The 21,716-nt window shown below is 45.2% G+C and overlaps 1 protein-coding gene across 1 annotated transcript in view; it reads right to left on the reverse strand.

The window, feature by feature from the left end:
- ARMC9 (armadillo repeat containing 9) overlaps nt 1–21,290 on the reverse strand; it is an 83,597-nt gene extending 62,307 nt beyond the window's left edge. The window contains exons 1-5 of the mRNA XM_082690685.1: nt 21,155–21,290; nt 19,888–19,964; nt 17,154–17,228; nt 12,739–12,829; nt 7,764–7,819 (exon numbers count right to left, since the gene is read on the reverse strand). Coding sequence (XP_082546811.1) covers nt 7,764–7,819; nt 12,739–12,829; nt 17,154–17,228; nt 19,888–19,964; nt 21,155–21,275 — 420 coding nt within the window. The 5' untranslated portion in view covers nt 21,276–21,290. The remainder of the gene's footprint in view (nt 1–7,763; nt 7,820–12,738; nt 12,830–17,153; nt 17,229–19,887; nt 19,965–21,154) is intronic.
- Between the last annotated feature and the right edge of the window lie 426 nt (nt 21,291–21,716).

The following is a 21,716-nucleotide window of genomic DNA, read 5'->3' on the forward strand; positions in this document are numbered from 1 at the left end:
AGAAGGGCAGTGTCTCAGCCTGAGAATGAGCCTCTGTGAGGAATTTACAACTAACATCCCACTGGACAGAAATCGACAGAAAAGACAGAAATCTTTCCCCCTAAGATCAGGAAAATGACAAAGGTGTCCCCTCTAACCACTTGTATTCAACACTGTACTAGAAGTTGTAGCCTGGGCAATTTAGGCAAAAAAAGAATATAAAAGACATCTAGACTGGAAAGGAAGAAATAAAATCATCTGTATTCACAGATGACATGGTATTGTGTGCAGAAAATCCTAAGGAACCCATCACGAAACAAAAGAAAACAAAGCTTCTTGGAGGTAATAAAAGAGTTCAGTAAGGTTTTAGGTCACAGATAAAAATCAATTGTATTTCTATACACTAGTAATGAACAATCAGAAAATAAGATTAACAAAATGCAAAAGAGACTAACAGATTTTAAAAAAATAAAAAAGATTTGTTGGTATTAGTGTTTGAATTTATGTTGCAACTAACCTTTAACAAACTATCACCTGTCCAATTTTGAAGTAGTATCAAAGAAAAAAATGTCTATGCAAAAAGGCTACTAAAAATACTCTATCCCTTTCAACTATAACATATTTCAACAGACGGAATCCAGAAGAGGATTTGAGAATCCAACCATTTTCTAATCCAGACATTAAAGAGATTTGCAAAAATAAAATACAATGCTACACTCTTCTTAATACATTTTTTGGGGAAGTAATATTTTTTTTTAAAGATTTTATTTATTTATTTGACAGACAAAGATCACAAGTAGGCAGAGAGGCAGGCAGAGAGAGAGGAAGAAGCAGGTTCCCTGCTGAGCAGAGAGCCCGACATAGGGCTCGATCCCAGGACCCTGAGACCATGACCCTGAGCTGAAAGCAGAGGCTTTAACCCACTGAGCCACCCAGGTGTCCCGGGAAAGTAATATTTTTTATAAAAATATCTGGGGCTCCCGGGTGGCTCAGTCAGTTAAGGGCTGCCTTCAGCTCAGGTGATGGTCCCAGGGTTCTGGGATGGAGCCTGGCATCAGGCTCCCTGTTCAGTGGGGACTCTGCTTCTGCCTCTCCCTCTGCTCCTCCCCTCCATGTTCTCTCTTGCTTGCTCTGCTTGCATTCTCTCAAATAAAGTAAAATCTAAAAAAAAAAAATCCTATTTGGGGGCACCTGGGTTGCTGAGTTCCTTAAGCATCTGCCTTCAGCTCAGGCCGTGATCCCAGGGTCCTGGGATCAAGTCCCACATTGGGCCCCTTACTCAGCAGGGACCCTGTTTCACCTTCTCCCTCTGCCTCAGAAACTCGAGTTGTTTAAAATATGAAAACAATCAAGGGGAGTGCCACTCCCCTTGCTTGTGCTATTGAGGTGTCCCTTCAGTAATTTTTAACCATGTAAAAATGTTCTGAAACCTAAAATTTCAGAAGTTACTTCAAGCCTCACATAAATATTATATACATTTTTCTATGTAATATTTAAAAATTGGGGTGGCTGGCTGGCTCAGTCAGAGGAGCACGAGACTCTTGATCTCAGTGTTATGAGTTTGACTTCCATATTGGAGATATATTTAGTTTACTTAAGAAACAGTCAGGGCACCTGGGTGGCTTGGGTGGTTAAGCAGTCTGACCCTTGAATTTGCCTCAGGTCATGCATGATCTCAGGATTGTGGGACTGAGCTCTGCATTGTCCCACTCCCTTTTCAGTGGGGAGTCTGCTGGAGATTCCTTCTCCCTTTCCCTCTTCCTCTGCTCCTCCCTCCGCTCCTGCGCTCTCTCATTCTCTCTCTCTCTCTATCTAAATAACATTTTTTAAAAAACCAAACCAAAATAAAAAAATACATATTTAATAATTAAAATTTAAATGAAAAAATAAAGTCTTAGGAAAAAATCCAGGAGACTACACATAACATTTAAGGTTCAGGGAAACCTTAATCAGGACAGAGACCCAGAAACTGTAAAAGAAGTCAATTTATTTAGCTTTTTAAAAATTCAAAAGAGTTTTAGCAAAAGATATAAATAAAAATACGGCAATGAATAAAAGATGCGTCTTCCAGTTTTGGGCAATGAAGGTGAAAAAGGACCTGTACCTGTAGTAAACAGGGAATTCACAGAAAGTGACATGGAAAGACAAACCCGATTTTAAAAATGGGGAAAGGCCATGAATAGGAAATTACAGCATGGCCAATCCAAATACCCAATAAAATGAACATAAAAGACACTCATACTATGCAGCGGAGATGCAAATTAAGATAACGAGACAGCACTTTTTCACTGAGAGAATAGCAAAAATAGAGTGATTTCACTCACGACTGGTTGGAGATGGAGGGAAAAGTCTCCTCCCCCACTCTTATTGAAATCTGAACTGTTATAGCCTTTTTGAAGAACAATCTGGAAAAATCTATTATGATTGAAAACACAAATACACTGCAACCCAGCAACAAAAGCCCATATAAATAAAAGCACTGGGTACATAAGTGCATAAGTACAAAGATACCATCTTTGTATCTTTACAAAGATATTGACGCAGGATTGTCTGACAAAGCAAAAGTCTAGAAAACTGTACATTTATGTATGGCATTTAAAAGAATCAGTTTGTTCTGCTGGCTGACTTAGAGAGGGATTTCCAGAAAATATTAACAGGAAAAAAAGGCAACACTGTGTATGTGTGTGTTTGCATCTGTATCTATGCTATCTCATTTTGTAAAACCAGTATCGATGAAAACATACATGGACATTTGCACCTACATGTATACTGTGTATATATATATATATATATATACTTTTTTTTTTTTTTTAAGATTTTACTTATTTATTTGACAGAGAGAAAGCACAAGCAGGGCGAGCAGACTCCTCTCTGAGCAAGAAGCCCAATGCGGGGCTCGATCCCAGGACCTTGAGGTCATGACCTGAGCCCAAGGCAGACACTTAACCAACTGAGCCACCCAGGTATCCCTATGTGTGTATGTATCTTACAAGGAAAATAAGAAAGCACATACACACACTGTTGTGGGTTATAGGAGCAGTAAATGGTAAGATGATGCTCTCTTCCCTGGAAGATGCCTCTCCTGCTTTCCTGACTGTACCCTCCTCTTCATCCAACCAGTCCTCTCCCCTTTCATCCTAGGCTTAGGAAGGCCTGTTGAGACAGTCATGTTCCAGGACTCTCGCAGTACTCGGAATTTGTACGTACTTCCCGTATCATATACTCGTTTTCTATCATTTGTTAACTGTTTCTCCATATTCACATCTGTCTCATGAGAGACAAAACCAGGCAGTGGTTAATGGCGTGGACTGGCGAGTCAGCCCAGTTGGGTTTAATTCCAAGCTCCTTTGCTTACTTATTAGTAGTGCGAACCCCGGGGTGCCCTTGCTAATGGATTTCCTCTGTTTCTCCATCTGTGAAATGGGACCAGGAAGAGTAGCTCTCGCAGGCTTGTTGTGAGCAGACAAGTGAGCACACGTACCACACCAGCGATGTTCTCGCTTAACCAAATTTTAAACTCTTGGAGGTATTATAAGCCACCTATATTCTTTTAGATTTCTTTTGTATCCCCTCCCCATTACTTCCTAGAATAATGTTATTTCAAAGCGCTCAAATATTTGTTGACTAAATAAACGAATGACTCTTATGTTTGAGAAATCTCCAGAGAAGGAAATTGCTGAGTATTTGATTGTCACTTACGTGGCAACCAGCGAGTAAATTTCTCTTTACCAGGTGGCTGATCTCACCTGGCACGTACACCTGTTTTGTTAAGAGGGGAGAATATTTGTCTTAAAATCCGTCTTCTCAAACAGCACAGGAAAGCCTTTCTTTTCCATTTATAAGCTGGACACCTCACCCTAAACTGTCGTAAGGAAACAAGCCGTTTGTGGTAGAAACACAGTTTCTGAGCGCTGTGATTTACTGGCAGCTCTTGGGGGAACACATGACATACACTTAATACTAAAATAAACTGTATTATTGTCTAATGGTGAGATGTGTTCAAACCCTTACACTGTCATGGTCACCTGCCTATTCTTGTCTGTATCGTCCAAGCTTATCTAAGGATGGTTTTGTTTCTCTGGAGGTTTAAATAGGTCTGGGGGCTTGTGGGCCATGAGAGCACAAGAAGCAATTGTGAAAATAATGAAAACCCCTGTCCTTCTGATGCCACCCTTTGTCTGTCTTCCTGCCTCTCTCCCCTCCCAGCTGGATCCCTTCTCAGCAGCATTTCAGCCTGCTTGGGTCTCTCCCAGATTAGAGGAGAACAGAACAAAACTGCCCTGCTTAGCCGCTACCCCACTCTCTGTCTTGCTTACAACTGGATTTGTGGGAAGAGCTGCACATACTCACCGGCTACCTTCTCCCACTTCCCACCTGCTCCCCAACTACTCAATTTGGCTTTTGCCCCATCCGTCTTCAGAAGGGCTCAGCAGCCGCCCTCTGCTCACTTGTCACTTCACAGGCAGCTCTCTCTGGCTGACCCAGGCCTCGCCGCCACCCCCGCCTCCATTTCCTCCTCCTACCCCCCCCCAAGGTAGTTGCCAGGGTCAACAAAGAGAGCTCGTAACTTTCCATGCCCTTCTGCTACGCATATACAGAGGCACACACATCATTCATCAGGGTGTGTATTTATGGGTCTTTTTTCTGAAACTGAATTATAGTGCTCACCTCACTTTGTGATTTCCTTTTCCTATGTGACATTATACCCTAGACAATCTTGAAGTTGGAAAAACGTTTCTAACTCTACACTTTTTTATTTTGGCATATAAATGTATGTAGAGCAGACTTCACTGAGCGTCAGCACATCAGGACAAGTCATTATATTTTTAGAAATAAGAGAGAAAAATTGGATTTTGCATATGGGGGTTCTCTTGAGTTTCTAGGGGGGCAGGACCCAGGGCCGCAGTCACAAGTCACAAGTCACAAATGTTAACTCAACAGAAGGCAAAATGAGCATAACTCCATGTGGCTTCTGGCCACACCCCAGTAGAGACATTTTATTTTGAGAAGCATTGAGCAGCTTCCTGAAAACACTGGCTCTTTATCTGTGTTTTGGGTTTAAATAATAAATTAAAAAATATTTTACATGGCTAAGCAAAATGACATATGATCAGAGGCTTTGAAAATAATTTTGTTTGGGAGGTGGTGGCCACGCTACAGCGACAGTCTAAGTCTGGGCATCTTTCACTTTCCTTTCTCTTTCCAATTTAAAAAGTCACACTGACCCTTGATGAAGGCTGAGTGAAACACAGACAGCTCAGCTTTCCCCAGGGTGCCCTTGCTAATCTCTGCAGTGGGGCTGTCAGGGTCACAGGGGAGGCAAAGTCCAGCACCTGTGGACCAGAGTTCAGCACAAAGCGTCAAGTTCTGCCCCAAATGCTGGATCCTTTCCTTACAATCTCCTGACTACACTCCTCCTATAATCTTCTGAAAATTCTAGTTATCACAACAAATACTTTCAAACACTAGCCTCTTAAAATAAAAGTCTGCACAGGATAGCCAAAAGTCCAGACAATTAAAAGGAGCACTGGCGGACTTAGTGGAACATGCAACTCTTGATCTCAGTGTTGTGAGTTCGAGTCCCACGCTGGGTGTAGAGATTACTTAAAAATAAAATATTTAAATAAATAAATAAATAAATAAATAAATAAATAAAAGATCTCTATATTCCTTCATTTTTAGTAGACTATAATTGTTTCCACAGGGATATTTCCCAAAGTTGAATTCCCATCATTAACAGAATAGTTGAATCAAATGAATTTTTCTTCACAATACAAAGGGGTTAACAGCAACAAGACAAACAAAAAATCCAAAGCAAACACAAAACCCCAAGGAGGTAACATAAGAGGAGGAAAAGTAGATCTTGAGGGGAACTTTTGGACATAACGACAAAAACTCACTGGAATTAAATAATTAAGACAGTAACTCAAAATAAAATTTAAAACAGTACTGAAGGGCCAGACACAAACCAGGGGTCTTATCACAGCCCTGAGAAGACTGAGTTGGGGAGCTGGGCTCCCTCTGGAAGCTGGCAAACAATGGCCCACAGGCCAAGATGCTTTTGGTTTTTTTTCGAATTTTATTTTATTTAAATTCTTAATTAACATACAGTGTAGTATTAGTTTCAGAATAGAGGTCAGTGACTGATTCATCAGTTGCATGACTCCCAGTGCTCATTATATCACGTGCCCTCCTTTATGCCTGCTTTTGAAAGGCCAGCAAACTGAGAGTAATTTTTACGTCTTTAAACATTTGAAAACAAATGTTTAGTGAAGCGTAAGAATCAACTGGAATTCAAATTTTAGTGTCCATAAATAAAATTTTCTGGGAACACAGCTGCATTCGTCCATTTGTGTATTGCTGATGGCTACTCTGTGTTACAACTGCTGAGCTGAGTGGTTGGAACAGAGACCCCAGCAGCCTACAAAGCCTAAAGTATTTACTACTTTTCTCTTTGCAGAAAAAGCCTGCCAATCCCCGTCCTAAACCAAGTTTTACTGCCAACGACTTTGTGTGACCTGAGGCTGGTCCCCTCCCCTCTCTGGGCCTCCCTTCCCAAAGTAAGGAGTGGAAAGGGTGTCCAGAGAAGGTGCTGGCCAGGAGCCCCCTGCCAAGGTCCAGAGCTGCACTTGCCGGACAAAGGGGGACTGAGCATGAGCACCAGCTGCTGCCACCTATAGGTCAGGAAGAAAGTGGCAGGCAGGAAACTGCCTGTGTGAGGGACTGTCCCTGGCAGACCTTCGGGCCACTGTCCACTTTGGTGGAGGGCTCCTAACTGAACTCTCTTCCCCAGCTGGTGCCACCGATGGACAAAGTCTGGCTTTTGTACACCTTTGGGACCGAGGGACCACAGCTCTGAGGAGAAACCTAGCCTCCACACATTCACTTCAGGACTAATTGAAGGACTGTAAGCCAATCACTCCTACAGAGAACTGGAGAGGGCCATGTGCATGTTTTTTCAAGGTCTGAAGGAAAAACAAGGAAAAAGCTTGTCAGCTGGGAAACCCGTCTATAGTGTAGGAGTCCCCATTTTCTACACTACTTCATGAGACTCGCCCACTTTGGTTCTGAAACTTTGCGCTTTAAAACACCAGGCAAGCAGATTTGTCACAGTTGTGGAAACCCATATGAAAACAATGCAATTAAAGGAGTCCAGTGAACCAAACCTTTGACCCTAGAGGTTCTCACAGGGAGCCTCTGCACCCAGCACTCCCAACCACGGGGAAGACCAGTGGAGGCTCACGCCCCTTCGAGGCACAAGATTCACACTGAAGAACTGTTGTCTATGAACTTCCCATGACACCCAAGTGCTGTGGAGCACGGCGTCTGTGTGCTGGCTGCAGCGAGCCCACCCAAGGGGCAGCCACCTGTGAGTGCTCCCATCTCGAACCCTTGCCTTGGTGGGGTCTAACTGCCATCCCCCAGGGATGTGCCCTGAGCAGGACCTGGAAGGAGTGATGCTCTGACACCGCTGAGCCTGGAGAGGATCTGAAGCTTTGCCACCAACTGGGAAGGAAGTGTGGGTGAGACCGCTGAGTGATGACAGGCCACGTGGAGAGGCCATGGAGGACGCGAGGCCAGCTTGGACACAGAAAGCAGCCCCAGGACATCCTATGTGAGACCAGCAGACACCCACCCAGCCGAGTTCTAGCCAACCCCCAGAGCTGCGAGAAATGAGGCAGCAAGGATTGAAATCTCCCTTTCTGGACTAACTCTTCAAGGCAAGGAAGAGCTCAGTAGTCTGGGCCAAGTTTTTCATGTGGTGTCAAGAGCCTCCTACTTACTTCATCATCTTCATCTTCATCATCGTCAGACTCAAGAACACCATCCAGTAGCTCTTCTAAATAAAGAAAAAATAAACGAATGAATAACTGCAAACACAGCACGGAGCCTTGGCCACGAGAACCCTTCCAGCTGCTACAGAGAAGAGAATGAGGAGGTACCAGAACAATCGGGCAGGTTCCTGGTGCCCACACAGCCACAGACTCGGATCATCTCAGGCAACTTAAATCTCTCTCCCCCTTTGTACCAGTACGCATGGCCAGTGGCATGAGAAAGGTTAAAAGCTAGCATACAAATTTGAGAAGAATTTAGAAGAAAGAAAGTCAACGAATACTGCTAGGCACCATGCTGGATACTGTGCCTTGTGTTGTTTATTTACTCCTTACAAAGATTTTGTTGACTCTAATCCCCATTCTATAGCACACAGCAAAGACAGGCATAGAGGGGATAAGGGATTTGTTTATGGTCACATTCCCACAAGTGACAGAGTTGGGATTTGACTTGAGTCTATTTCTAAATCCATGATTTGTCCACCGAGGCCGGGAGAGTAGCCATGGCAGGCAGGATTCCCGAAGGCTCCCATGATTCACTATGGGCTGTAGAAGAGTTTATAAAGGGGATAACAGCACACTGGAATCAGAGAAAGAATAAGCCTCTGTTTCTTCATCAGTGAAATAGGTATCAGGCCACCTACTTCCCAGGGTGGGTGGGGGAATTTTATAACTACACACCACCTGGCCCAGGGACTATACCATCTGGCCCAGGGCCACGTACACAGCAGGTATTACATAGACATTTGGTTACCTTCTCCTCCATGAAGACTTCTCTGATCCCTCAATGAGCAGTTACTTCTTTCTCTCTGCTGAACACACTCAGCATTTTCTCTAGATAGCACTGTACTAGTGTAGTACTAGACAGTAGTACTAGACAGAACTGTGGTAGACAGTAGTAGCACACAGCACTGTGGTAGACAGTAGTAGTAGACAGTATTGTGGTAGATGGTAGTACTAGATGGTACTATGGTAGATAATACTAGATAGCACTGTGGTAGACAGCAATATTAGATAGTATTATAGTAGATAGTAGTAGTAGACAGTGTAGACAGTGGTAGACAGTGTAGACAGTGGTAGACAGTGTAGTAGACAGTACTGTGGTCAACAGTAGTATTAGTACTGTGGTAGACTATAGGACTAGATGGTACTACAGTAGATAGTACTAGACAGCACTGTGATAGACAGCAGTACTAGATGGCACTGTGGTAGATAGTGTTACCAGACAGCACTATAATAGTAGTACTAGATGGTACTAGACAGTACTGTGGTAGACAGTAGTAGCAGATAGTACTGTGGTAGACAGTACTAAAAGCACTGTGGTAGACAGCAGTACTAGACAGCACTGTGGTAGACAGTAGTAATAGACAGTATTGTGGTAGATGGTAGTACTAGATGGTACTATGGTAGATAGTACTAGACAGCACAGTACTGTGGTAGATGAAAGTACTATATGGTACTGTGGCAGACAGTACTCTGATAGTGCTTGCCACTTTGGGGTAATCAGTATTTCCCAATGTATGAATGGCCTATGGACTGTCTGGGAATTGTGAGTCCTTGGAGAACAAAGTGCTGGGCTTACTCCTCCCTTTATTCCTTATGGATCTCCGGATCTCCCTTATGATCACTCACTTACTGAATAGATGATGTAAAAGTAACGAAAGCCTGAGAGAAGAGGCTGGGAAGTCAAATAGAAGTTGGAGGAAAGAGGAGGTAAAGGCGATTCTCGAAGAGGTCGCTCAGTATACTATGAAGGTGGCAGATTCACCCAGGCTGAACCCCCAAACCATTTCACAGGAGAGAATATGTAACACCCTATCGTCCTTGACATGACCCTCATTCTGAAGGGAAGGGCTCCACTGATACGCTGGACCATGGACGGCAGCATGCAGGCTCCTGTTCCTACCTCAGAGAGGCCCGCACACCTCCCTGCCCATCACGGGCCCACCGTGGTCAAGGAAAGCCCTTTGCAGATGGGGTATAGTCACGTCCTCCTGCAATGGAGCCAATGCTGGGTCACTAACTTCCTCTCCCGCCCTGCAAGGAGCATGATTCTGCCCCGCTGTGGTAAACACCTATCAGGCAAGTGCCTTTCAAAATGGGCTTGCGGCTTATTCATCAGTTATAAACCTTTGCAAATACAGAAATGCCCTCTCCCACATTTTTAAAAAAGACTTTTATTTATTTATTTGACAGACAGAGATCACAAGTAGGCAGAGAGGCAGGCAGAGAGAGAGGAGGAGGCAGGCTCCTCACTAAGCAGAGAGCCTGACGTGGGGCTCGATCCCAGGACCCTGGGATCATGACCTGAGCAGAAGGCAGAGGCTTTAAACCACTGAGCCACCCAGGTGCCCCCTCTCCCACATTTTTACAGAGAATCTTTGACATTTTGCGAGGCCACAGGCTGGGTTGGACACACCCGCTCCCCCGAGCCCATTGGATCTGAGGCAACATCTTCCCAGAACAATCCAGTCCCGAGAACTGGAGAACCTTGTAAACCTCAGCTCTTCTCTCGGGCACAACGGGGGCAACAGCCCAGTCTCCCGCATTGCTCACCTCCCGCACGGCTTGCCGGGCTCCGGCACAACCCAGCCACCCCCACTCTGGGAATGAAGGGGTATGGTGGGGGAGCTGCTAGTCTCCTCATGGGGCGGGCCCGGTTGGTGAAGCTGACTCTGCCCCAGCCCCGTCCTCTCTTCAATGACTGGTTTGTCCCTGCCAGACCCCTTGTGGAGGGCTGGTATTCGGGACAAACCTCCCTGCTGTCGCTGCTGGCGGTCATCTCTTCTTGTCAGGTCAGCTTTCCCCTAAGCTTCCCCAGAGCAGTCCTTCCCCACCTGTGGGGTGAGGTTCCTACAATATACTAGAAGTTTTGTATTTGGAAACCTTAAAACTTTATAAGACAATAGTGCTAGAGAACTGAGATGGGCTTGAATGTCTGAAAACCCACTTACATGTTACAAGTGGATACTAAGCTAAGAGAGTCAAAAAATAAAGATTGTGGCAATGCCATTTCACATATCTTAAACTAGTACGCTGTTAATTCATACTTTCCTGCTGCTGTCCACTTTAGGGCGAAGCCTGGACTAGGTGGGAACTCCAGCCCGACCCTCTCCAGCTTTCCTCACCATGCTGGTACATTCGTCCAGTCTGACTCCTTGCTCATGACACATAGCCCAAGGTATGTGAGTGTGTGTCTGCTCCTCCATCCGAATGTTCAGGGACTTTCTAATTTCGTTTCAAAGTAGCAGACTCCCTAGGTAATCGTCTCTGGGGACTGGCCACTGTCCCATGAATACAGAATAACTCAAGTGCTTGAGATCAAAAGATTGGTACTTTTGACACTCTTTATTTAAACTGGAACTTACTGACAGAGCAGGTGTATCTCAGGCCTTTCCTGGACACCCAAGTCTATAAAGCTTGAGCTCTCCCCGCAGTAACTTCTTGGCAAAGCACAGCTCTCATGGAAGTGCCAAATGACCCTCCCTCTTCACACTCGTCAGCATGCTGGCTCAAGGGCTGGATTTACGTAAGAGAAAGAGCCGGTTTTGCCAGAGAGCACGGGGGACCTCCCCTGTATCTGGGCTGCCAGGAAGGAGGGAAGACTGACAAAGAAATGGAAGTGGCTGTGTCTTGACATACTGAAACACGGAGTCAGCCCTGAAGAAGATTTGCAGCCCAGATGTGACCCTGAGGCCGCAGAGGAACCCTGGCCTGGGACGGTGGTCTCAGCATGGCTGATGAGCACAGAGCAGAAAGGGACCAATGTTCGCTGCCTTACCCCGCTTTCCAAACTGTTGCCTACCCAAAGGAGGTTTGCCTACCCAAATCCCGACTGAGGTTCAGGTTTTCTTTAGTGTTATTTTGTAAATATGCCTGCCTGGCAGAACTGGGGCTCGAAGTCAGAAATGAAGCTACTGCAGGGGCACCTGGGTGGCCCAGATGGTTAAGTTAAGCATCTGACTCTTGACTTCACCTCAGGTCATCTCAGGGTCCTGGGATCGAGCCCTGTGCCAGGCTCAGTGCTCAGCAGTGAGTCTGCTGGAAGATTCTCTCTCTCCCACTCCTTCTGCCCCTCCCTCCACTCATGCTCTCTCACAAATAAATAAAACTTAAAAAAAAATCAAAACTTTATTTTCTGTTGCAGAAAATAAAGTTCTATTCCTTGCTCACCTGAATTTGGGATGAATCACATTTGCTCTGTAAGAGCCACAGGAGAGGATGTTCAAATGGAGATGGGCCCTAGCCTGAAGGGAGCCAAGGCTTCACACCTCATTGGCTGCTCTCCCACCTGCTTCCTGTTGTTTGGAAGCCTCTAATGTCCTTTCTGCCAGGCTAGGTGTCAGGGGTCCCCAGAAAGAGCTTCCCCTCCAACCTGGTCCCATCCAAGCCTTCCTGCACCTTCCTTTCCTGCTTACTATGGGATGTAGGTTGTCATGGCATTGGAGGAAGCCAGAGAGAAAGAGGATCATATCCTCCCATGGAGCCAGTAGGCAATATACATTTTTCTTCAAAGAATGAATGCATGCGGGAGAATGACCTTTTCTGCAGCGGAGCTAGGGAGACTGATGTTTGTTTTCCTTATCGGACACTGGGACCCCAGGGAAGCCTTATAAGGTGGGGGAAGAATAAAGGAGGACGTGCACATAAAGAGAACATAAGGTTAGAGCAGGGCGTTTGTGATTGCTTTTGAATTCTTTCTGTTGCCTATAAGCCTGAAGTGTGATGAGAGATTGCTGGTCTTGGGACAGACTGGCCTTGACTATCTGGTCGAACTTTCTTTCATGGGTTCACTTGGGTCTCCCCGGCTCCCTTACAGCTTCATGAATGAATTCCAGGACACAAGCCTTCTAAGAAAGCCCATGCAACTTTTTAGCCCATGTTAAAGTTGCAAAAGATAAATCACAGATTCTTGCATTGAACAGACCTGAATTAAGCTGCTTGATTATGAATTCGATCTGACGGACCATTTCAGCATTGCCTTCCTTGATGAAGCAGCGAAGGATGTCCTCCATTCCCTATGGGCATTGGAGAGAGTAAGAGTTAATATCCCAGGTTTTTTTTTTTTTTTAAATGGGGTGAAAGTAGTTTCCAATGGAATAGTTTCACCTAATCAGAACCAAACCAAACCAAACTAAAAACCTTTATTTGGGGGAGGGGGAAGGAATAGACACAATAAAAATTCCTCTGCTCAGTATTAACATTCTTTTTGTTCTTTTTACAATTCACAGTGGAATTATTTTCCTCTTGGTTGACTATCCAACCTAATTATAAAACATTTGGCCAACAGAAAAGCCGATTGTACGGAGAATTGAGGGTTGTCAGGAGGAGGTGGGTAGAGGGAAGGGTGAAATAGGTGAAGGGGATTAAGAGGTACGGACTTCCAGTTAGAGAATAAGGAAATAGTCATGAAGATTAGGAAAAAAAAAAAGTACAATATAATCAATAATGCTATAATGACGTTGTATGGTGACAGATGGTGGCTGTCCTTATCTTGATGAGCGCTGGGTAACATATAAATTTGTTGAATCACTATATTGTATACCTGAAACAAATATTACACTGTATGTCAACTACACTCTGATAATAAGTGGAAAAAAAAAAAACCACCTGTAAAATTTTACTGTGTAAATAAGTATTCCCTTTAGTTTGGGCACTATGTTGTTTTGGGAGGTGGTTCCTTTCTTATGATTTCTTTATACTCTTCCTTCTGGATTTTAGGGACAAAATCAAAAGTAAAACTATATGTGTAGAGAAGTAGATGAATAAGCAGAATCTTTTTAAACAGCTATCGTTCTTTTTCTATCAAAATAATTACAAGGTCACCATAATGTACATTATTTACTTTATTATAAAATGCTTAAGTCAGAATATTCAATGTTGACTAAGAGAATTGCACAGAAGTGTAGAGGTAAGTCACTGACTGGAGCACAGGTGTCTGGCCCCCCTCCTTCCTCTTTCCTTGAGGGATGTGAAGGAGGTTTTGTGGCTGGAGCTGGTGTGGCTTCTTGCCACTACAAGGGGAACGTGTATCTCATAATGACCCCAAAACACAGGAAGCAGAGAGAAATGGGTCTACTAACACGGGAACTCTGATCAAGCTCTGCCTGAAGCTGATGCCTGGACTTCTTGGTGATGAGCACTATTTCCCTCCTTTAATGTAGGCCTGTTTGGAATCAATAGCTCTAACTGAATCAAAGAAGGGCCAAGTGCAGTTTTGAACCCGGAGAATTCCCATTGTCTAGAGCAGAGCATTACCTTCTAGAAAGTTAAGGTTAAGATAGAAGGTATCTGAGCTCCCTCATGAACTAACTGTGTGACCTTGGTCAAATTGCTTAGTTTTGCTCAGTCCTCAACTATAGTTCTCAACTATAAAATAAGGGTGGCAACTCCAGTTAATGTGACATTTTTAAAAGATAAAGAATGTAGGGGCGCCTGGGTGGCTCAGTGGGTTAAGCCTCTGCCTTCAGCTGAGGTCATGATCTCAGGGTCCTGGGATTGAGCCCCGCATCAGGCTCTTTGCTCAGCGGGGAGCCTGCTTCTCCCTCTCCCTCTGCCTGCCTCTCTGCCTACTTGTGATCTCTCTCTGTCAAATAAATAAATAAAATCTTTTTTTTAAAAAAAAGAATGTATATTAGGCATCAGTTATACAGGTGTATGTTTGTCTAATGCACTGACCTCTGTATGGAAGGCCTGTGCATTTCACTGTTCATGAGTTATACCTAAAAAAACAGCCTTTAGTCCAGCGGCTGGCACACAATAGATGCTCAATAAATGGTTAAGATTGTGCTTGCTGTGTTTGGAAGGGTTTTGTGGCTCGGAAGAGAGATCTGGTGGCTGAAGCCAAGGGAATAAACAAGGTTGCAAGTGACAAAGAGGGAGAGGCTTAGGACAGCATCATCTTTGAGAACAGTAACACTGAACTGGTGGGCAGAGATAAGCGCACAGAGGAGACCCAGAGGAGTGGTCTGGAAGGGATGAACAACTCTGGATAGACGTTGGATTGAGGAAGAGGGTGCCAAGAGGGCAGCAGTCTGCTCTAGCCCAGGGCAGAATGTTTGGCTGGGGTCTAAACCCCACAGAAGAGCTTCATGGCCGACAACTGCTCCAGCCCTGGATGCCAGAGGCTCTGGGGTAGGCACGAGGGCAGCCCTACTGATCTAAACTGCTTTCTCGGGGCGCCTGGGTGGCTCAGTGGGTTAAGCCACTGCCTTTGGCTCAGGTCATGATCTCAGGGTCCTGGGATCGAGTCCCGCATCGGGCTCTCTGCTCAGCAGGGAGCCTGCTTCCTCCTCTCTCTCTGCCTGCCTCTCTGCCTGCTTGTGATCTCTGTCAAATAAATAAATAAAATCTTAAACTGCTCTCTCACCCCAGATCTTGGCAGTCTCTTCAAGTTCAAATGGGGCTCAGTGCACCCATTTACCGTTTTCTCCACTTTGGGGGGTATTATTTTGAGACCACCATAATAGCATTTGGTACTGATATAATTTTTAGGTATTCTTGGTCACTTTCCACCAGCACACAAATGTTTTACACAGTTGCAAAAACAGAGTTCTTGTAACGTCATATTCTCCTCTTGTCTCCTCTTCTGGGACTCCAGTTACGTAAGTGTGAGACCTCTGGGTATCATCTCCCAGGTCTCTGAGGCACTGTCCCTTTCCTTCACATTTTTTCTCTGTGGTCTGGTCTTTTCTCTGTGGTCTAAGGGTCACACTCTCACATCCTACAACCCTGAGTCTCCCCTCCCCACGCGGTCCCTGTCTGTTTACTGCCGTTGCTTCCTGCCTTCTCTGCCTCTCACCCCAGATGTCCTTCCTCCAATGCTGCCTTCCATGCTGCTTGATCCATATCACCTCTGTTCCTTCTTTTTCTTCAGCCTACATGTCTTCTTCCTTGTTTCTGACTTGGTTGACAATTCCTGTCACTGGAATGACCACAATGCAGAACTTATTCAAGTTTATTTTCCCCATTCTGTATTGAGATAGCAGATTTTATTTATTTATTTTTAAAGCAATAGGCAATGAAGTTCCATTGTTTACTGTGACCACAAAGAATTTTTCTGATTTAAGTTTTTCTCTCTGGCATAACTGCTGATGTGATTTTAGATGACTAATTAGGAGATTTAGCAATTCTTCTGAGTAAGCGAAATCAAGTGAAGGAACATGTTTCATTGGTATCCAACTGAATTTGGCCTGTGTTTTGACTGTGGAAATACATTTAATCTCTTCATCATAGCATTTAACCTGTTAACCTGGTTTCATATTACCAGGAAAAGGACAAAACTCCAGCGCTTTTGCTGATTAGATCTAGAAACACTTGTCATCACCAAAGATGCTAACCGCCTGAAGCTTGTTTTATGCTTCCAATATAAACACTAATGTAAACACATTAAACACTGAATTCACTATTTGCCAACCAAGATAGATGTTCTATCATCTTTAGTAGGGTTTCTGTCCCGTTCAGCAGCTGTCAGAGCGCCTACGGGTTAAGTGTCTGGCCAGCACCGGTTCTCACAGCTGCCCCAGGCCCTCCAGGAATCCCGGGGATGCATTTCAGTGGGGATTTACTCCATTTCACCATTTTCCTGCTAGGCTTCTCCTACTATAAAATCGATAGGCTTTCCCAAAGCCCCAAATTAAAATGAACCATTAAAAATGTCTGTAACTTTCCAAATAAGCCTGTTGGGAACTTTTTAACACTGTAGTTTTTTTGTTGTTGTTGCCAGAGAGAGCGAGCGAGCGAGTGAATGAGCAAGAGCAAGGGCAGGGGCAGAGGGAGAGACAGACTCTTATTCAAGCTCCACACCCAGGGCAGGGAGCCCTACATGGGCTCATGAGCGAGATCATGACCGGAGCTGATCAAAAGTCAGACACGCAACCGACTGAGCCATCCCAGCGCGCTCTAACACTGTAGTTCTTTATTTTTTTAAGACTTTTTTTTTTTTTTTTTTTTTAATTTGAGAGAGAGTGAGAGAGAGCATGAGAAGGGGGAGAGTCAGGGGAGTAGAGAGACCGATGTAGGGCTCAATACTGGGACTCTGGGATCATGACCTGAGCAGAAGGCAGACGCTTAACTGACTGAGCCACCCAGGTGCCCCTCTAATACCGGAGTTCTTTCGATTTAGGAGTTAGGAATCCTTTAAGAATCTGAAAAAAGCTACAGATTCTCTCCCCCAGAAAACTGCAAATGTGTATCTGGCGTACCGTTTCGAGGAGTTCACAAAGCTGTGCGAGCCACGCAGCCCAAGGGGCCCGGAGCCAGGTCTAGGAGCTCCCTGTTCTAACGGCTTCCAAACAGCACCACTCACTGAAGCTTACAAACTGCTCAAGCCCTTATTCTTACCATTGCTCTTGCTTCCTCACGAATGGATGGAATAGAAAGTATGCTGTACAGAGCTCCATTCACATATGGCTGTATCTTTAAAGGGAGAAAAAACAGTCATTTGCAAGTTCTCAAATTCAGTACAACTCCGTGATCAAACACCCCACTCAAGAATCATTTGGCTAATGAGGAGAGTGAGCCTTCCCATCTTCCTGAGCTCCAGGATGCATGTTTCCAAATGACTGGTATCTCCATTTGCATGTCCCAGTGACAGCTACAATTAAGAGTTCAAAGTCAAGTTCATTACTGGCTCTCAAAGCTCACTCTTGTTATTTCACCACTTAACTAACATCATGCTGATCACTCAGGCTTCTACCACTGCTGGAGTCATTATCGATTGCTCTCGCCTTTGCTTTCCAGGGTTCAGTCGCCAAGCTGCCTCTGATAGGAACCCTTCTTTCCCACACACAGTGCCACTGTCCTTGCTCAGATATCATCCATGACCTAGGTGACACTGAATCTCCAAAAGGGCTTCTTTCTTTGATGTTCACACCGTAGTCCAACAATCATATCATTGCCATAATTCTACAACATGGGCCAAATCATCCCTCTTCCTACACCTCAGAAACCTTCCCTAGAGCCTACCTGGAAAGTCCTAACTTATTAGTGCAGCACACAGGCTCCTTCAAGGTCTGGCCTCAATATCATGTCCCCCTGCCCTTCCCTTCCTGCCACCATAAGGTTTACACTGTATAGACTGATCTGACCCTACTTACAGGGCTCTCCACCACACCATACACCCTGCTCTGCCTCCTGTATATCCCTCTGCTGTCATACTGGATTCAGTCTATGTTTGCATTTATACTTATGTCTCCCCATGTTTTCCTCACATAGGTAACCCTGACATCAAGCCGTACAGGACACAGAACATGGCAGGTGCTGGATAAATGAGCACTCCCCTTTGAGTAGATTTTGTGTGACACTCTCCACATTAATGGAGGAGGGTCCATTCCCATCATTCTTTTCCAGCACTGAACTTTATTATCCCTTAATTTTTGCCAATCTAATGGGTAAAGAGAAAAAAGGCATCTTATGGTTGTTCTTACTTTTATTTTCCTGACTATTAGCAAAATTAAACATCTTGCCTTTGTCTATAGGTCATCAAGATTTACTGTTCTGTGAACAGCCCATGTGTGTACTCTATCCTTTTCTTACGTCTTTTACTTATCAATTTATAGGAGCTCTTCATATATAATGGATATTAAACTTTTATCCTATGTGCAAATATCTCCTCAGGCTATATTATTTGTCCATTGACTCTTACTATGGCCTCTATTTCCATATAAAAATAATTTAATGTTCACTGAGTCAAATATGTGCATCTTTTTCTTTATGGCTCCTGGTTTTCGTCTTTCGTGATCATGACTCCCTCACACAGGACACATGTATGTAGCATTTATTTGTGAAGTGAACAAATTTCTAGGCTCTAACATACATTCAGGTAGATTTTCTAACTCATCTTCAAAGCAGATACATTTGTAACAATTATGACAAGATTTAAATCCTCCAGTCTATTCTGTCCTCAGAGGTAACATACTGGTTCCAACACTTAAAACCAACATTACTATTAGAGACTAAATATATTTCCTATGTATAGGCTCCAATTGCTTTAGTTGAATAAAATGGGAAACAGAGTCTAGAAGTAGTTAAGAGTTCTTAATTTAAAAAACATAAAAAGCATGGCACACACCATAACAACCACCAACCCTTCACTTGCTGAAGCCACCCGGGTCACCGAGCTGGTGGGCCTGGGGGATGGAAGATATGCGAGAGATGGACAGAAGGGGAGCTGTCCGCAGCTAAGTGCCTCGCTCTGACCCAGTGGCCCTCAGTCCTGTCCTGCTAAGACATTGCTGCACCTGATCTGGCTAAAGAGGTCAGGCTTCTGTTGAGACTTTGGCTTCACGTGCAAAGTGATGCCACGGTTTCTGTACAGGCATCTGGAGAGAGCTGGTGACCGCATACTCACACCATTTCGAAGATCCTGTTAGTTAGTTTATCAAGACCTCTACTTTATTTTAAAAGGGCTTGTGGCCCACAGGCTAGACCACAGAAAATCCCACCATGCTGGGGAGGACATGGGGGAGAGCAGAAGCCGGTACAGTCATTGTGCGGGACAGAGTGGCAGGACCCCCAACCCAACACTGACACTCGGGGCAAGCCAGCGGTGACGTGCATGTCTGCACCCCAGGGGCCCTTGGGGGTCCAGCATGGTGATGTCACTGAGGACCCCTATGGCAGCTGAGGGAGGGAGGCAGCTGGACAAGCCTAGGGGACTTGAGGGGAGGGCCGTGAACAGGGGCTGTTTCTGCAGCGGCAAGATTAAGGAATGAGATGTATACAAGGCAACACAGGAAATTTCCAAAAACACAGTGAAAAGGTAAGAAAAGAATGAGATCTAGAGCTCAATACTATTGACACAATGACACATGCAACACACAACAGTAACTAAATTTGCAGGCCATGTGCCACCGCAGGGACTGTCAACGTGGGGGAAAAATGAAGCAGGGCAGGCGACAAGAAGGAGAATAAGGCCTGGGAGGGAGCTGGCACAGACCAGTGACAGCAGGGCAATAGGAAATGGGGGTCAGGAATCAACCTCCAGCTTCCCAGTTCCAGAACCTGGAGGAGGGGGTGCACTGACTAGCAGGGCCAGCCTCCCCCAAGCCCGGGGCTGGCAGCGCTGGCTTAGTACCTCGTGGTTCTCATGGCCAAGCAGATCCGAGAGAACTTTCAGCACCAGGCCCGCCACTTTGGCACACATGTTCTTCCCTTTAGAAGAAACAATAAAACAAAACGTGACACGTCTAAACGCAGAAGCACCGTTTCAGGTCAGGCAGACTTGAATTCAAACCTTGGCTCCTCTGCTTATGAACTGTGTGACCCTGGCTGAGTCATTTGGTCAATGTGGGCCCCGTTTCTTCCTCCTGGGACTTCTCAGGGAAGGAAGGGACTCAGTGTAGGCCGTGCATTCCCAGCGCTCAGTCAATGGTGGCTCTGAGAGCCCAGAGCTATTCAGGATGGTCAGTGGAAGCCTGGGCTATCACAGAGCAGTGCCCGGCTGCCCAGGTGCACAGACCACCATCGCAAACACCACACAGGTATTCTAGCCAATTCAAACATCATAACAACCACTGCAAATAAATCATAAATTGATGATACTAAGAAAAGCTGGTTAGAACCTGGTAAATGTTAAGATACGTACCTATGCTGTTCTCTAAGAAAACGTTGAAATCACATTTACTCAGTCAACAACACATGAATGGTTTGGATTACAAAGCAGCCAAAGGAAAAGAAGCTTTTCACAAATACTCCTGAGCTATTCAACCACATAAGCTGCTTCTCCCCAAACTTGGGCTGCCCAGACCAAGGTGAGCCACAGGCTGGACTTGGCACCTCTTCTAAAGAAGCTTCCTCCATCTCAGGTAACCAATCATGTACACGGGACAGAACCTCTAGAAAAGCTGCGATCACTCCCTTTATTGAGCAAACGACTAGATGCGCATGGGGGAGTGAAGTGGGAGAGCTGGCTGTGGTGAGAAGCGTGGAGAACAGGCTGACATCCTCGCTCTGCCACCAGCTTAGCCCTGTAGAATCTTGGAAAAATATTTCTCTGTCCTTGGATACAATAGATCGTAATCCTTAACTTCCCACCTTTGAATAAGACAATGAAGATGAAGAAAAATGTAAACTAACTTAATTTCCTCTTCATCCAGGCACTGCATACAGAGAAAATGTTCTTTTCCAAGGCCAGAATGGTATCTGGCTTCAGGGATTCAACAGCTGTATAACTAGTTGGAAATGTTTTACACTCTACTTCTGCTTCAGTTTTCTGTTAGGGAGACTAAAGACACACCGCATCAGGCTGGGTAGTCCTCCAGGTTCGAGGGGCAGGCTCTCTGGCCTCCCCTTCCCTCCCCCACACCAAAGCCAGAGGGCCCAGGGACAGGGGATTGTGAGACCTGCACTCCTGAGGCAGAGGTTCATGAGCAAGGCCACCGAGTACTCCAGTGTGTAGTCCGAGAGGCAATCGGGGTCCTTCAGAATATCAATCAGCCAGAAGATGAGGCCGTCTCGAATCATCGCTGTCTGCAGTGGGCGCCTAGGATGTAAAAGCCTACAGGTCAGCTAAAGCCGACAAGCAGCTTTCCCTGTAAGAGCATACGGTGATGTGCACGGCGATTGGAAAAGACAAACTGATGGGGCGCCGGGGAGGGGCTCAGTCTGCTGAGCGTCCAACTCTGGGTTTTGGCTCATGTCATGGTCTCAGGGTCCTCGGATCAAGCCCCGGCTAGGCTCTGCACTCAGCAGGGAGTCTGCTTGAGATTCTCTCTCCCTTCCTCCCCCTCCCATAAATAAATATATCTTAAGGGAAAAAAAGAGACAAGACAAACTGTGCGGAAGATACCGACTCTAAAGAATATTTTGTTGTTAGACCCACACAACTGAAACAACAAATTCTTTACCTTCTGCAGGTATTCCTAAGGATTTAGAGAGCAGCTAGGTAGTCTGGAGCTCTTCTAC

This window comes from Mustela nivalis (assembly GCF_964662115.1).
Source record: "Mustela nivalis genome assembly, chromosome: 11".
In the NCBI taxonomy this organism is placed as follows: domain Eukaryota; kingdom Metazoa; phylum Chordata; class Mammalia; order Carnivora; family Mustelidae; genus Mustela; species Mustela nivalis.